We start from the raw sequence: 16786 nt of genomic DNA, 5'->3' as shown, positions 1-16786 counted from the left end.
CGAGAAATAGAGAGAGGAAAAAGAGGAGAGAGAGGAATAGAGAGGAAAATTGAAAGAAAGCAAGTGGTTAGACTAGACTGTTTGCATTAGCCACTACTAGCACCAAAATGTTAATACACAAACTGAAGTTAGGCAAAGAACAAGAAACTAACAAACAACCCAGGCAGTGCATTATGGTACATTTAGCAAGTTGACAAAGATACATGACTCTCTATATTGGTGGCACTATTGGCTGTGATACCAGTTATTCTGCTGGGTTGTCCATTCCCCCTTCTGATGACCAGGTGGCGAATCGCATCTCTGCATGTCTGGCAGACATATCAGTGTGGATGACGGATCACCACCTCAAGCTGAACCTCGGCAAGACGGAGCTGCTCTTCCTCCCGGGGAAGGACTGCCCGTTCCATGATCTCGCCATCACGGTTGACAACTCCATTGTGTCCTCCTCCCAGAGCGCTAAGAACCTTGGCGTGATCCTGGACAACACCCTGTCGTTCTCAACTAACATCAAGGCGGTGGCCCGTTCCTGTAGGTTCATGCTCTACAACATCCGCAGAGTACGACCCTGCCTCACACAGGAAGCGGCGCAGGTCCTAATCCAGGCACTTGTCATCTCCCGTCTGGATTACTGCAACTCGCTGTTGGCTGGGCTCCCTGCCTGTGCCATTAAACCCCTACAACTCATCCAGAACGCCGCAACCCGTCTGGTGTTCAACCTTCCCAAGTTCTCTCACGTCACCCCGCTCCTCCGCTCTCTCCACTGGCTTCCAGTTGAAGCTCGCATCCGCTACAAGACCATGGTGCTTGCCTACGGAGCTGTGAGGGGAACGGCACCTCAGTACCTCCAGGCTCTGATCAGGCCCTACACCCAAACAAGGGCACTGCGTTCATCCACCTCTGGCCTGCTCGCCTCCCTACCACTGAGGAAGTACAGTTCCCGCTCAGCCCAGTCAAAACTGTTCGCTGCTCTGGCCCCCCAATGGTGGAACAAACTCCCTCACGACGCCAGGACAGCGGAGTCATTCCGGAGACACCTGAAACCCCACCTCTTTAAGGAATACCTAGGATAGGATAAGTAATCCTTCTCACCCCCTAAAAGATTTAGATGCACTATTGTAAAGTGGCTGTTCCACTGGATGTCATAAGGTGAATGCACCAATTTGTAAGTCGCTCTGGATAAGAGCGTCTGCTAAATGACTTAAATGTAATGTAAATGTCTCTGAATCTAATACCAAACAGGCTATTCCTATGGGTTGATAAGCACCGGTTGTCACTGAGAGATGTGTTATTTCTATATGTAGGGGCAGCGAGACTGCAGACCCTGACCGCAATGGTCCCGCAGGCAATGATGATGAACCCACGGTCTTCATACGGAGAGCAAGGAGAGAAGAAGAAAGATCATGGGATAGATCAAGGAGTGGAGGAGGGAAAAAACAATATGGGGAAACAAGAGTTGATGTTTGAGGGGGGTGGAAGTAAAGAGGAGGTGGAGGGGACCAAGGGAGACAGTGAGGGTGAAGTGGAGCAGGAACAGGTGGAGTCAGTCAGTGGTCATCCAGGAGAGAGCAGCAGCGCCCAGAGAGGGAGGGGGGAGGGAGGGAGACCCAAACAGAGATGACAAGAGAGGTATGACAGAAATATTCACAGAAAGGGGGACACACAAGAGAGGTGGGACACTCAAGCCTCCAATCACTGCCCACAGGGAGAGGGGTAGGAGGTGGTGCTATTATAAAGTATACTCTCTTTTAAAACATGGACAGATTTAGGCATTCAGCTCTGAAATGAGTAGTCACAAACCAAACAGTTTCAACAGGCTATTAAACCTTTAGTCCTGTTCAACTTTACTTAAAAATAATTTTTAGCAAAAATTCCCTATTTACGACAACATTTCTTCTCACTGTATAAAGCTGGTAATTTGCATCACATTCATCCATTTTAGTTATTTAAATCAAAGGTCCTACTAAAAAAAAAAATACAGTAGGCCCAGGTTTGTCAGATGGCTACACCCCTCCACCATAAACACATTCTTATTCACACACTCATATCAACACCTCCTGTTCTCTCAGCTCCATCCAATGTGACATCACTGGAGAGACAGGGATCAACAGGTACATCCAGCCATGAGAATATATATATATATATACACACATACACAGTGAGGGAGGGAAAAAAGTATTTGATCCCCTGCTGATTTTGTACGTTTGCCCACTGACAAAGAAATTATCTATAATTTTAATGGTAGGTTTATTTGAACAGTGAGAGACAGAATAACAACAAAAAGATCCAGAAGAACTTGTCAAAAATCTTATACATTGATTTGCATTTTAATGAGGGAAATAAGTATTTGACCCCCTCTCAATCAGAAAGATTTCTGGCTCCCAGGTAACGAGCTATACAGGTAACGAGCTGAGATTAGGAGTACACTCTTAAAGGGTGTGCTCCTAATATCAGTTTGTTACCTGTATAAAAGACACCTGTCCACAGAAGCAATCAATCAGATTCCAAACTCTCCACCATGGCCAAGATCAAAGAGCTCTCCAAGGATGTCAGGGCCAAGATTGTAGACCTACACAAGGCTGGAATGGGCTACAGGACCATCGCCAAGCAGCTTGGTGAGAAGGTGACAACAGTTGGTGCGATTATTCGCAAATGGAAAAAACACAAAAGAACTGTCAATCTCCCTCAGCCTGGGGCTCCATGCAAGATCTCACCTCGTGGAGATGCAATGATCATGAGAACGGTGAGGAATCAGCCCAGAACTACACGGGAGGATCTTGTCAATGATCTCAAGGCAGCTGGGACCATAGTCACCAAGAAAACAATTTAACACACTACGCCGTGAAGGACTGAAATCCTACAGCGCCTGCAAGGTCCCCCTGCTCAAGAAAGTTTGCCAATGAACATCTGAATGATTCAGAGGACAACTGAGTGAAAGTGTTGTGGTCAGATGAGACCAAAATGGAGCTCTTTGGCATCAACTCAACTCACTGTGTTTGGATGAGGAGGAATGCTGCCTATGACCCCAAGAACACCATCCCCACTGTCAAACATGGAGGTGGAAACATTATGCTTTGGGGGTGTTTTTCTGCTAAGGGGACAGGACAACTTCACCGCATCAAAGGGATGATGGACAGGGCCATGTACCATCAAATCTTGGGTGAGAACCTCCTTCCCTCAGCCAGGGCATTGAAAATGGGTCGTAGATGGGTATTCCAGCATGATCCAAAACACACGGCCAAGGCAACAAAGGAGTGGCTCAAGAAGAAGCGCATTAAGGTCCTGGAGTGGCCTAGCCAGTCTCCAGACCTTAATCCCATAGAAAATCTGTGGAGGGAGCTGAAGGTTCGAGTTGCCAAACGTCAGCCTCGAAAACTTAATGACTTTGAGAAGATCGGCAAAGAGGAGTGGGACAAAATCCCTCCTGAGATGTGTGCAAACCTGGTGGCCAACTACAAGAAACGTCTGACCTCTGTGATTGCCAACAAGGGATTTGCTACCAAGTACTAAGTCATGTTTTGCAGAGGGGTCAAATACTTATTTCCCTCATTAAAATGAAAAATCAATTTGTAACATTTTTGACATGCGTTGTTCTGGATTTTTTTGTTATTATTCTGTCTCTCACTGTTCAAATAAACCTACCATTAAAATGATAGACGGATCATTTCTTTGTCCGTGGTAAAACGTACAAAATCAGCAGGGGATCAAATACTTCCCCCCCCTCACTGTATATATACATATATATACAGTGAGTATATTCAGTATATCTCAAAAGGGATCCTGGTCTTTAGGATACATACTCGGCTGACTTCCAGAAGTGGCCTGGGTGGGAAAGCCTGCGGTTGAGCTTCGGCAGCTTCTCCAGCATGTCAGTCAGCTGGGTGAAGGAGGGACGCTCTTCCAGCTTGAAGGACCAACAGGCAGACAGTATCTCCTACAGGAGAGGAGGGAGGGCGTATTTATCTAATCCCACATCCATCCTTATGGCTATAAACACAATGTACAGTAGCTGATGATCCATCCAAATGTTTTGGCTCTGGTAGTGCAATGTCAGTCTGTTTTATATCACTCGCACACTGAGAATAATATTTTTTGGTTTATTATGTCAATACAGTACACTAAGCTTCCCAGAGGACATCACACTGCTCTTTGACCTTACCGTAACCTCCTTGCCCAGGCTGACCTTTGCCAAGACCTTCTTTATGCCCTCTCCACTGCCCACCTGCCAGATGGTGGCCTCTGCTGGCTGGTTGGTGAGTGGCCAGCCACGGGCCTGCAGCTCATACCAAATGGTGCTAGGGATTGAAATATACTGTATGGTTAGCACCTGAGTCCTAACCCTGTATACAAACAGCATACACCTACTCACACATTCATTTCATGGGGAGCCACATTTCAGCATATTTATGTATGTATCGCCCACATTTTCTTTTTAAAACATTCAGATGTCCTATATTTAAGTATACTGTACAAAAATATAAATGCAACATGCAACAATTTCAATGATGCAGACAGAAATACTCCTCAGCATCCCCCCATCAGATGATCCCACAGGTAAAGAATAAGGATGTGGAGGTCCTGGGCTGGCGTGGTTACAGTTCCGCGGCTGTGAGGCCGGTTGGATGCACTGCCAAATTCTCTAAAATGACATTGGAGGCGGCTTATGGTACAGAAAAGAACATTACATTCTCTGGCAACAGATCTGTTGGACATTCCTGCAGTCAGCATGCCAATGTCACGCTCACTCAAAACTTCAGGCATCTGTGGCATTGGGTTGTGTGACAAAACTGCACATTTTAGAGTGGCATTTATTGTCCCCAGCACAAGGTGCACCTGTGTAATGATCATGCTGTTTAATCAGCTTATTGATATGCCACACCTCTCAGGTGGATGGATTATCTTGGCAGAAAAAGGCTCACTAACACGGATGTAAACACATTTGTGCTCAAAATTTGAGAGAAATAATATTTTTGTGGGTATAAAAAATGTCTGGGATCTTTTATTTCAGCTCATGAAACACGGGACCAACAGGTTGCATCTATATTTTTGTTCAGTATAAATGCAGTATTATTATTATGTCAGGATGTAAGATGAGATGAAGTTGTGTGTACCCAAAGGCATAGACGTCTGCAGCATTGGAGAAAGGCAGGCGGTCCTCATGGTTCCCAGTGCCCATCCTGCGGACGATCTCAGGGGCCAGGTAGTAGATCCAGCCATGAGGGAGCCTCAGCTCGTTCTCTTGCCTGGAAACGCACACAGACACCCACAGATGGACAAACATACATTTTTGATCCTTCATCTGGAATGAAAAGGTGTAGAAGTATACTCCTCAGTGTGTTAAAATGTTTTTTATATATACAGTGCCTTGCGGAAGTATTCGCCCCCCTTGAACTTTGCGACCTTTTGCCACATTTCAGGCTTCAAACATAAAGATATAAAACTGTATTTTTTTGTGAAGAATCAACAACAAGTGGGACACAATCATGAAGTGGAACGACATTTATTGGATATTTCAAACTTTTTTAACAAATCAAAAACTCAAAAAATTGGGCGTGCAAAATTATTCAGCCCCCTTAAGTTAATACTTTGTAGTGCCACCTTTTGCTGCGATTACAGCTGTAAGTCGCTTGGGGTATGTCTCTATCAGTTTTGCACATCGAGAGACTGAAATCTTTTCCTTGCAAAACAGCTCGAGCTCAGTGAGGTTGGATGGAGAGCATTTGTGAACAGCAGTTTTCAGTTCTTTCCACAGATTCTCGATTGGATTCAGGTCTGGACTTTGACTTGGCCATTCTAACACCTGGATATGTTTATTTTTGAACCATTCCATTGTAGATTTTGCTTTATGTTTTGGATCATTGTCTTGTTGGAAGACAAATCTCCGTCCCAGTCTCAGGTCTTTTGCAGACTCCATCAGGTTTTCTTCCAGAATGGTCCTGTATTTGGCTCCATCCATCTTCCCATCAATTTTAACCATCTTCCCTGTCCCTGCTGAAGAAAAGCAGGCTCAAACCATGATGCTGCCACCACCATGTTTGACAGTGGGGATGGCGTGTTCAGGGTGATGAGCTGTGTTGCTTTTACGCCAAACATAACGTTTTGCATTGTTGCCAAAAAGTTCAATTTTGGTTTCATCTGACTAGAGCACCTTCTTCCACATGTTTGGTGTGTCTCCCAGGTGGCTTGTGGCAAACTTTAAACAACACTTTTTATGGATATCTTTAAGAAATTGCTTTCTTCTTGCCACTCTTCCATAAAGGCCAGATTTGTGCAATATACGACTGATTGTTGTCCTATGGACAGTCTCCCACCTCAGCTGTAGATCTCTGCAGTTCATCCAGAATGATCATGGGCCTCTTGGCTGCATCTCTGATCAGTCTTCTCCTTGTATGAGCTGAAAGTTTAGAGGGACGGCCAGGTCTTGGTAGATTTGCAGTGGTCTGATACTCCTTCCATTTCAATATTATCGCTTGCACAGTGCTCCTTGGGATGTTTAAAGCTTGGGAAATCTTTTTGTTTCCAAATCCGGCTTTAAACTTCTTCACAACAGTATCTCGGACCTGCCTGGTGTGTTCCTTGTTCTTCATGATGCTCTCTGCGCTTTTAACGGACCTCTGAGACTATCACAGTGCAGGTGCATTTATACGGAGACTTGATTACACACAGGTGGATTGTATTTATCATCATTAGTCATTTAGGTCAACATTGGATCATTCAGAGATCCTCACTGAACTTCTGGAGAGAGTTTGCTGCACTGAAAGTAAAGGGGCTGAATAATTTTGCACGCCCAATTTTTCAGTTTTTTATTTGTTAAAAATGTTTGAAATATCCAATAAATGTCGTTCCACTTCATGATTGTGTCCCACTTGTTGTTGATTCTTCACAAAAAAATACAGTTTTATATCTTTATGTTTGAAGCCTGAAATGTGGCAAAAGGTCGCAAAGTTCAAGGGGGCCGAATACTTTCGCAAGGCACTGTATATATATATATATATTTTGTACCCGCTCTTCTCCCCAATTTTGTCATATCCAATTGGTAGTTACAGTCTTGTCACATCGCTGCAACTCCCGTATGGAATAAGGAGAGGCGAAGGTCGAGAGCCATGCGTCCCCCGAAACACAAACCAAGCCGCACTACTTCTTGACACAAGGCCTGCTTAACCCGGAAGCCAGCCACACCAATGTGTCGGAGGAAACACAGTACACCTGGCAACCGCATCAGCGTGCATGCGCCCGGCCCGCCACAGGAGTCGCTAGAGCGCGATGGGACAAGGATATCCCAGCTGGCCAAACCCTGCCCTAACCCGGTCGTGGCTGGCACTGCGATGCAGCGCCTTAGACAGCTGCGCCACTTGGGAGGCTAGTGTGTTTAACTTTTGACAACGTTTTTTTTTGCTTACCTTTTGTGGTACTCTTGTACCACTCCAGACATTCCAAAAAGGCCAAAGTCTGTGATTACCACTTTGTTTGTGTCATAGAACACATTCTTGGACTTCAGGTCCTTGTGAACGATTCCTTTAGCGTGAAGGTAGCCCATACCCTGAGGGAGAGGTCAGAGTTTAGTCATTTCAATGAAAGGAAGAGTAGGCTGCTTACAATGTACTTACAACTCAAGAGAAGATGAGTAGTACCACACCTTAACAATTTCCTGAGCGATCTGCCTTGTCTTGTTGATGTCTAGCGTGTTCTTGGCATCTCTTACAACAGAGAATAGTGTCCGACCTTTGCAGAAACTGAGAGGAAACCAGAGGAAATGTCAAAACAAAGCCTTTCCTGGTTTCCTCATTTGTTAAACCAAGACACATTTAATACCTCTCATAGATTGATTCAAGGGTTCCAGCTTTTCCCTGCTCAACTCCCCTAGACATCCCCACCTCCCTTTCCCACTTCCTTCCCCCTAACCTGGTGATGATGGCGAGGTGTGGCGGGGCCATGCAGGCCCCCATGAAGAGGACCACGTTCTCGTGGCGGGTCTGTCTGTAGTTCATCACTTCCTTCTTAAACAGCTTCAGGTGGTCCTGGTTATTACCATCTATCTCCAGCAGCCGAATGGCCACCTCTCCATGCCAGCGCCCCTTATGAACCTTCCCCCAACGGCCCTGGAATAGGGAAGTATGTATGGGTACTTGTGTTATTAGCTATTTTTTTCAGTTCCCATTCAAGGAACTCTAATTTAGTCCATTGGCCTTTTTTTAAAGGAGACATGCAGATACCAATTGACTTTGAATATGAGCCCTTACAACCCCACCTCTGTGTAGATACAGCTGTTGTCATTTTCACTTATTGGCCAGTTTATTAGGTACACTCATCTAGTACCGGGTCAGACACCTCTGTAGCCATGGAGGGATGCCACAATGTTCAGACGCTATGGTGTTCCAACATTGCAAAATTGGTAGCATAGGACCTAACATGCACCAGGAAAACATTCCCCACACCATTACACCACCGCCATCAGCCTGTACCGTTGACACCAGGCAGGATGGGGCCTTGGACTCAGCATGACACAACAGGAACCGGGATTCGTCGGACCAGGCAATGTTTTTCCACTCCTCAATTGTCCAGTGTTGGTGATCACGTGCACACTAGAACCTCTTATTCTTCTTTTTAGCTGATAGGACTGGAATCCGGTGTGGTCGTCTGCTGCAATAGCCCATCCATGGCAAGGCCCAACTAGTTGTGCTTTCCGAGATGCTGTTCTGCACACCACTGTTGTACGGCACCGTTATTTGCCTGTTTGTGGCCCGCCTGTTAGCTTGCGCGATTCTTGACATTCTCCTTCGCCCTCTCTCATCAAAGAGCTGTTTTCGTCCACAGGACTGCCACTGACTGGATGCTTTTTGTTTGTCCCACCATTCTTGGTAAACCCTAGACACTGTTTTACGTGAAAACCCCAGGAGGCCGGCCATTTCTGAGATATTAGAACCAACGCGCCTGGCATCGATGGTCATACCACGCTCAAAGACACTTTAGTCACTCGGTTTGCCCATTCTAACCTTAAATCCAACAGTAACCTAATGCTTCCATGCCTGTCTGCCTGTATTATATAAGCAAGCCATGGCAGCATGACTCACTGTCTGTAGGAGCGAACCATTTTCGTGAACGAGTAGGTGTACCTAATAAACTGACCGCCGAGTGCATAATTACCACCATGTAAAGCTGGAGTCATTCACCTTGCCAATGAGCTCCCCCAGCTCCAGCTGCTCATAGGGGATGTCCCACTCCTGCAGATATACACTGGTCTGGCTGGCCTTACGGGAGATGGGCCCCCTCCATTGGCCACCGGCCAGTCGGCCCCGGTAGCTGGGCAGGTCCTCTATCTCATCCCCATCACACTCTCCGTTTGAGTGGCCCTTCTCTCTGCCCTCCTTGCTCCCGTTTCCTTCATCCCCTGGGTATTCCTCCTCTTCCTGAATACACAGAGACAAAGCATGCACAAATTGTGTCATGTCAACCCGAACAAAACATACCATCAGGGGGATATTCAATCAATTGCAGATTGAGATTTCTGGAAATCAGTTTCAGAAGTCTGTTCGATTTTTTTGCTGGTTTATTTGATCACAACAGCACAGTTAGAGAGATTGGAATAAAAACTGAAACCCAAATAAAATCAAATGTATTTGTCACAGTGAAATGCTCACTCACAAGCCCTTAACCAACAATGCAGTTCTAAGAAAAATAAGTGTTAAATAAAAAATAAAGTTACAAATAATTAAAGAGCAGCAGTAAAATAACAATAGCTATATACGGGGGGTACCGGTACAGAGCGTAAAAAGGGGATTGGGGGATGCAAAAATCTGGGAACCATTTGATTAGTTGTTTAGTTGTTTAGTTGATTAGTTGTTCAGGAGTCTTATTGCTTGGGGTAGAAGCTGTTAAGTCTTTTGGATCTAGACTTGGTGCTCCGATACCGCTTGCCGTATGGTAGCAGAGAGAACAGTCTATGACTAGGGTGTCTGGAGTCGTTGACAATTTTTAGGGCCTTCGTCTGACACCGCCTGGTATAGAGGTCCTGGATGGCAGGAAGCTTGGCCCCAGTGATGTACTGGGCCTTACGCACTACCCTCTGTCGTGCCTTGCGGTCATAGACCGAGCAGTTGCCATACCAGGCCGTGATGCAACCAGTCAGGATGCTGTCGATGGTGCAGCTGTAGAACTTTGAGGATCTGAGGACTAATAGAAAATAGCCCTCTTCACGACTGTCTTGGTGTGTTTGGACCATGTTAGTTTGTTGGTGATGTGGACACCAAGCAACTTGAAGCACTCAACCTGCTCCACTACTCAACTTGCTCCACTACTCAACCTGCTCCACTACTCAACCTGCTCCACTACTCAACCTGCTCCACGCACCCCTGAGGGGCCCCCATGTTGAGGATCAGCATGGCGGATGTGTTGTTACCTACACTTACCACCTGGGGTTACCACCAGGGGGTGGCCCGTGAGGAAGTCCTGGATCCAGTTGCAGAGGGAGGTGTTTAGTCCCAGGGTCCTTAGCTTAGTGGAGCTTGGAGGGCACTATGGTGTTGAACGCTGAGATTTAGTCAATGAATAGCATTCTCATAGGTGTTCCTTTTGTCCAGGTGTGAAAGACAGTGTGGATTGCAATAGAGATTGCATCATCTGTGGATCTGTTGAGGCGGTATGCAAATTGGAGTGGGTCTAGGGTTTCTGGGATAATGGTGTTGATGTGAGCCATGACCAGCCTTTTAAAGCTCTTCATGGCTACAGACGTGAGTGCTACAGGTCGGTAGTCATTTAGGCAGGTCACCTTAGTGTTCTTGGGCACAGGAACTATGGTGGCCTGCTTGAAACATGTTAGTATTACAGACTCAGACAGGGAGAGGTTGAAAATGTCAAGACACTTGCCAGTTGTTCAGCGCATGCTCAGAGTACCTGTCCTGGTAATCCATCTGGCTCTGCGGCCTTGTGAATGTTGACCTGTTTAAAGGTCTTACTCACACCGGCTGCGGAGAGCGTGATCACACAGTCGTCCGGAATAGCTGATTCTCTCATGAATGTTTCAGTGTTACTTGCCTCGAAGCAATCATAGCAGTAGTTTAGCTTGTCTGGTAGGCTCGTGTCACTGGGCAGCTCGCTGCTGTGCGTCCCTTTGTAGTCTGTAATAGTTTGCAAGCCCTGCCACATCCGACGAGCGTCGGAGCCGTTGTAGTACAATTCAATCTTAGTCCTGTATTGACGCTTTGAATGTTTGATGGTTTGTCGGAAGGCATAGCGGGATTTCTTATAAGCTTCTGGGTTAGAGTCCCACTCCTTGAAAACCGTAGGATATACGTACTCATAGTTTGTCTATCATTTTATCCAATAATTGTACTAATAGGACCGATGGTAAAGGCAGATTACCCACTCGCTGTCGGATCCTTACAAGCACCCAGACCTACGTCCCCGATTTCTCCATCTCTTTCTCCTGTAAATGAACGGGATGAGGGCCTTGTCGGGTGTCTGGAGAAAAATTCTTCTTCCAGTATGGGGTGAGTAATCGCTGTCCTGATATCTAGGAGCTCTTTTCGGTTATAAGAGACGGTGGCAGAAACATTATGTACAAAACAAGTTACAAATAATTTGAAAAAACACACACAATAGCACAACTGGTTAGGGGACCATAAAAGAGCGTCAGTCATCTCCTCCGGCGCCATCTCCTTAGAGAAATAGAGAACCAGCCTTTTATTCATTTTTCTATATGGCAAAATGATCGTATCAGTATCATTGCACCACATAATCAACTCGACTAGAGAACTCTCACTTGATCAGGTAAATGCTGCTGGGTGATTTCCCCATTGCAAAACATGGAACCGTCTTCTATTTCACTTCCTCAGCAACTACCGAACAATGCAACCAATTTGTTGAGTTCTTCAAGGCTAAAATCAACACCATTGGACAGAACATTGTATCCTCCAACCTCAACCCCACTCTAGCTCCTACCTCACCACCCATATCTAAAAAACGAAGACCACTGGTGGCCCCCATGATCCTATTGTAACGTCAATGTTCAAAACATGCTCAGCTGCTTTCAACCTGTTCAACAATTATCTCCACACTGGGCAGGTGTTCAACATTGCTTGCTCAAGAAACCAAGACCTCATCTCAAACTTCAGGCCTATTTCCAACCTCCCATTTTTATCTAAAGTCCTGGAAAAGATAGTGGCAACTCAGCTTCACTCACACATCAGTGCTAACCAGCTTTATGAAGCTCACCAGTCTGGCTTTAGGTCCTTGCACAGTACTGAGACAGCCCTGGTGAAGGTTATAAATGACCTGCTCATGGCTGCAGATACAGGATCTCCCACCATCTTGATTCTTCTGGACCTCAGTGCTGCTTTTGACACAGTAGATCACACCATTCTACTGGAACGCCTCAGAGAGCACATTACCAATCTGTGGGACTGCACTAAACTGGTTTAACTCCTACCACTCTAACCGCAAGCAGAATGTCACCCTCAGTGAGGCAAGATCAGAGGAGTCCGCCATAGCCTGCGGTGTCCCACAAGGGTTGGTGTTAGCACCTATCCTCTTCCTGCTCTACATGCTCCCACTTGGCCAGATCTTCAGACAGCACAGTGTCCAATTGCACTGCTACGCAGACAAAGCCTGACTCATCATCTGCTCTGTCAACTTTGTCCAACTGTCTGGAAGAGGTCAAATCTTAAAAGCAGAACAACTCCTTCCAACTCAACAGCAGCAAAACAAAGGCAATATTGATAGACAGCCCCCAGCAGATCAACTCCTGCAGCATCCGCCCTACAGCATTCGCCATGCAGCATCCTCCCTGCCATAGACAGTCACATCATCCCACTCTCATCAGTCATCACTAATTTGGGTGTGAAATTTGAGCCTGCTCTCTCCTTCAATGCCCACATTAGTCTGTTAAATGCCATTCTTTCACCTGAAGAACATCTCCCGCCTAAGACCCTCTCTCAACATCTGACGCAGAAAAGCTAATCCATGTATTCATTTTCTCCAGAATTGATCATGGGAACACAGTTCTTGACATAAACTAAAAAGTCTGCCCACACCCCCCATTCTTGCTGAGCTCCACCTGTTCCTCAAATAATTGACTATAATATTCTCCACTTCTTCTGAAAAACCTTGAATGGCATCTGACCCACCTACCTGTCAGACCAATTCTCCCCCATTAACCTCCACGCCCCCTACGTTCAAGCCATGTTAAACTCCTCCATGCCGTCAGGACCAGGCTCCGCACAATGGGGGACCATGCCGTTTCCTCCCAAACACCACACCTATGGAACTCCCTCCCTGATAATGTCAGGGCTGTTCAGACTGGTGGGTGCTTTTAAAGCAGGCCTTAATGTTCTTCTCTATCATCTGTCCTACCCTTCCTGCTACACTTTGATTGTTGCTGTTATGATTTGGTTAGACACACAGTACATATTTGTTTTTTAACTAGTTTATTTCTATTTAATCTTATGCACTTTGAGATTATTATTGTATAATGAAAAGTGCTTTACAAATGTAATTAATAAATTATTATTATTATTATTTCTGCCACCATTTTGAGTACTCACCGCTCCACATTCCTGTCCTTGACATGGAGGTTCTGATTGTGCCAGTTGCTGTGTGTCTCTGTGGGGACAAACATCACCATAAACAGCGGTTCCTCATTTTAACGTAACCCTGTCTAGTAGAAACTATGGTAAATTATGGTGGGACTTACAGTAGACAATGTGGGTGAAAAATCACAACATTTTAAATGGTCTTTACTTGGACTCTAAGCTGTTGCCTCTTACCCAGTGTCATGGTAGCCTTCAGAGTGTAGTCCAACAGGATATGGTGAAGAGGAAACATCTGTGTGTGGGACAATGAGGATGTTGAGCAAAAGAACACAAATATCTGATTCATAGTAAAACTATTATTTAACTAACCCTATCTGTCTTCACTTCACTTCAGAGCATGCATCCTCTAAATTGTGATGGCTGCCTCTAACTCTGTCTGACCATACACAGCACCAAGCAGCATTCAGTCAGTTCACCTTTTTGTCCACCAGAGAGCAGCCATGCACTGTAAAAGCCAAAGCTATCAGCATGTAATATTATGGCTTTGCTAAAAGCTTGTCATAAAGGACAGTGACAACACATGAAAAGGGGATGGTATTTTACGAGTTGGGCGGGACTACAGGACACACATGGAGGGAGCGGTATTAACTCAGTGTTAACTCACCAGGGAAAATAAACTGTTGTCTAGGTTGTAAATAACAGCCAGCTAAAGGACAAGATGAGAAACAACCACCAGAGGAAAATGGAGAGGAGAGAGCTTGGGTTAGACAAGGTTAAATAAGCCACAAGCAGTTAAGGAAATGTTATAATAGGATATGATTAGTGGTAATAGAGCAAATTAAGTGTGATTATGAATTGGAGTATGATTAGAGATGTTCTTTTATTGGCTTAGGGTGGATTTGCAGTTCAGTGTTGTGAGTTAGAAAAACAGAGTAGGAATCTAGAGTCTTTGGGGTGGGGGCCTGTGAGAGATACTGGAGTACTGTAGCTTTGGAGTTACATGTTTGTGGAACAGAGTAGGAATCTAGAGTCTTTGGGGTGGGGGCCTGTGAGAGATACTGGAGTTACATGTTTGTGGAACAGAGTAGGAATCTAGAGTCTTTGGGGTGGGGGCCTGTGAGAGATACTGGAGTACTGTTGCTTTGGAGTTACATGTTTGTGGAACAGAGTAGGAATCTAGAGTCTTTGGGGTGGGGGCCTGTGAGAGATACTGGAGTACTGTTGCTTTGGAGTTACATGTTTGTGGAACAGAGTAGGAATCTAGAGTCTTTGGGGTGGGGGCCTGTGAGAGATACTGGAGTACTGTTGCTTTGGAGTTACATGTTTGTGGAACAGTTACTTTGGGGTGGGGGCCTGTGATGTTTGTGGAACAGTTTGTGGAGTAGGAATCTAGAGTCTTTGTGCCTGTGGGCCTGTTGCTTTGGAGTTACATGTTTGTGGAACAGGGCCCTGACCTGGGGAGTTACATGTTTGTGGAACAGAGTAGGAATCTAGGCTGTCTGTCGTGGTCCCTGTCTCGGGGGGGGTTGGGCGAGGAGTTGGGGGGCGGTGTGGCGTTGATGCTGGGGGGGTTGCTCTGCTGGAAGGGGGTGGGCGAGGAGGGCGTAGAGGAAGTGGTGGAGGAAGGGTTACTGCTGGAATCCATCTGGCCCAGCATGGGAGGGTTGTCCTGAAAGAGAGGGTTTTCAACAGAAAGGTTTCATAAATTAAGGTTCAGGACAAATTAGAGGTTCCATGTATGGTGACATTACTATTAATACATATACACACGTATGCTAAAACATTTTTTTCTACCTTTTTGGTTAGCACCTTAGGTAAAGTGCCAAACTGGATTGGTAACTCTGCCGTACGGTCAATTTGATTATTGATATCTGACGGTACGGATTCTGCCCGGCGGATTTGCGGGACTGAAATATAGGGAACAATGACTCAGTACTAAATTGACATTCTTGGGATGTACCGGGAAAAGGATCATTACAGTGTGCAATTTTTGCCGTTTTGTATGCAGGAATGGACCAGGTCTTACGTGGGAGAAAAGATATCCTGCAGGGAAGGGCTTCTTTGGTACATTTGTTATGGCACTTTAACCTGGAAGCAGAGGAGAGAGTAGTTCACAGAGGAGCAAAGAATGACTTGTGAACAAATGAAAGCGGCAATGTATAGAAGGTTTCTTCTTACTTGCAGTGTTTACATTTAACACCAAACATCATGTTCTTCTGACACACCTGGCATGTCTGTGAGAGCCAGGATTTGGTTGAAAACCTTAGAAGGAGAGAGAGCAAAGTATGAATATATGTCAGTTATATCACAGCTTCTAATGTTGGAGTTGCCTACTGGGTAGTGAACAAACTGGGATGTTCAAGAGAAGTGTGTTGGAATTCTGTCAATTCCAGAAATGGTTTTCATTGGAATCTGTTATTTATTTTCCCAGAACTTTCATGCAATATCAAAATGAATAAATATACACTTTCCAGTCAGATAAACACAAGTCTGGCTGAGTGTCTGCATAACTCAAATTCTCAGGTTCTTGAGACACCATTCTCACCAGACCAATGCAAGAAATGTGTGTGGTCTGTGCCAAGGTAGAACGCTGAGCTCAAAACCGGGATGTATTTTTTCACAGTCCCATCACAAACTCCACTAAGACCCTGAGGGCCTCTAGGGCTTAAACGATAGATATGTAAGTATGGTGTGACACAGGTCTTGATGATGTGTCCTACCTGTGTGTTACAGAGAGGCCGATATCCCTCCTCATCATCTGTGGAGACCCCCGGTGCAATGCTAGGTTATCTGGAAGGGAATGAGAGAGGGAGGGAGTGAGTGTGAGAGGAACTAGACAGAAAGGGGAACAGAGGACAGGAGCTAGAAAGTTGGAGGCGGAGGAAGAGGGAGAGAAACAAAGAGTGGGAGAAAGAAAAAGGAGAAAAGTGATGTAGTTCCAATCTAGTAGAGAGGGAAACAGAAAGGCAGAGTTCCCAGGTTCTACTGGGACATCAGGACTCACGCTCCAGCAGCGTAGGGGTTCCTGGGAGGGTGTAGGGGGCGGTGGCTGGGCCAGGGGTCCGGGTGGAGTCTTCACACCCGTTCCCACTGCTACTGTTAATGTGCACATTCAGGAGCAGCTTGTTCTTCTTCCCACCCCTGCAGAACAAAGAGAGGGCTAGCTGTGTGGGTCACTCAGACAACAGACAGATCATTCACAGAGAAACCAACTCATTCCATAGGTTTTAACTCAAACACCCACACTTGCTATGAAAATTGTT

At 45.7% G+C, this 16786-nt stretch overlaps 1 protein-coding gene across 1 annotated transcript in view; it reads right to left on the bottom strand.

The window, feature by feature from the left end:
- Positions 1 to 1404: 1404 nt before the first annotated feature.
- The window catches only part of LOC118380417 (kinase suppressor of Ras 1-like), a 63852-nt gene continuing 48470 nt past the window's right edge, over positions 1405 to 16786 (bottom strand). The window contains exons 5-20 of the mRNA XM_052508569.1: positions 16528 to 16664; positions 16244 to 16313; positions 15702 to 15785; positions 15550 to 15611; positions 15318 to 15430; positions 15003 to 15192; positions 14188 to 14280; positions 13758 to 13815; positions 13536 to 13593; positions 9168 to 9404; positions 7900 to 8096; positions 7634 to 7730; positions 7398 to 7537; positions 5109 to 5240; positions 4157 to 4292; positions 1405 to 3931 (exon numbers count right to left, since the gene is read on the bottom strand). Of these exons, the coding sequence (XP_052364529.1) occupies positions 3785 to 3931; positions 4157 to 4292; positions 5109 to 5240; positions 7398 to 7537; positions 7634 to 7730; positions 7900 to 8096; positions 9168 to 9404; positions 13536 to 13593; positions 13758 to 13815; positions 14188 to 14280; positions 15003 to 15192; positions 15318 to 15430; positions 15550 to 15611; positions 15702 to 15785; positions 16244 to 16313; positions 16528 to 16664 (1951 nt within the window). The 3' untranslated portion in view covers positions 1405 to 3784. The remainder of the gene's footprint in view (positions 3932 to 4156; positions 4293 to 5108; positions 5241 to 7397; positions 7538 to 7633; positions 7731 to 7899; positions 8097 to 9167; positions 9405 to 13535; positions 13594 to 13757; positions 13816 to 14187; positions 14281 to 15002; positions 15193 to 15317; positions 15431 to 15549; positions 15612 to 15701; positions 15786 to 16243; positions 16314 to 16527; positions 16665 to 16786) is intronic.

The sequence above is a fragment of the Oncorhynchus keta genome, chromosome 1 (assembly GCF_023373465.1).
Source record: "Oncorhynchus keta strain PuntledgeMale-10-30-2019 chromosome 1, Oket_V2, whole genome shotgun sequence".
Classification (NCBI taxonomy): Eukaryota; Metazoa; Chordata; class Actinopteri; order Salmoniformes; family Salmonidae; genus Oncorhynchus; species Oncorhynchus keta.
Note: the sequence above shows the minus strand (reverse complement) of the source record. Positions and strands in the feature narration are given on the sequence as shown.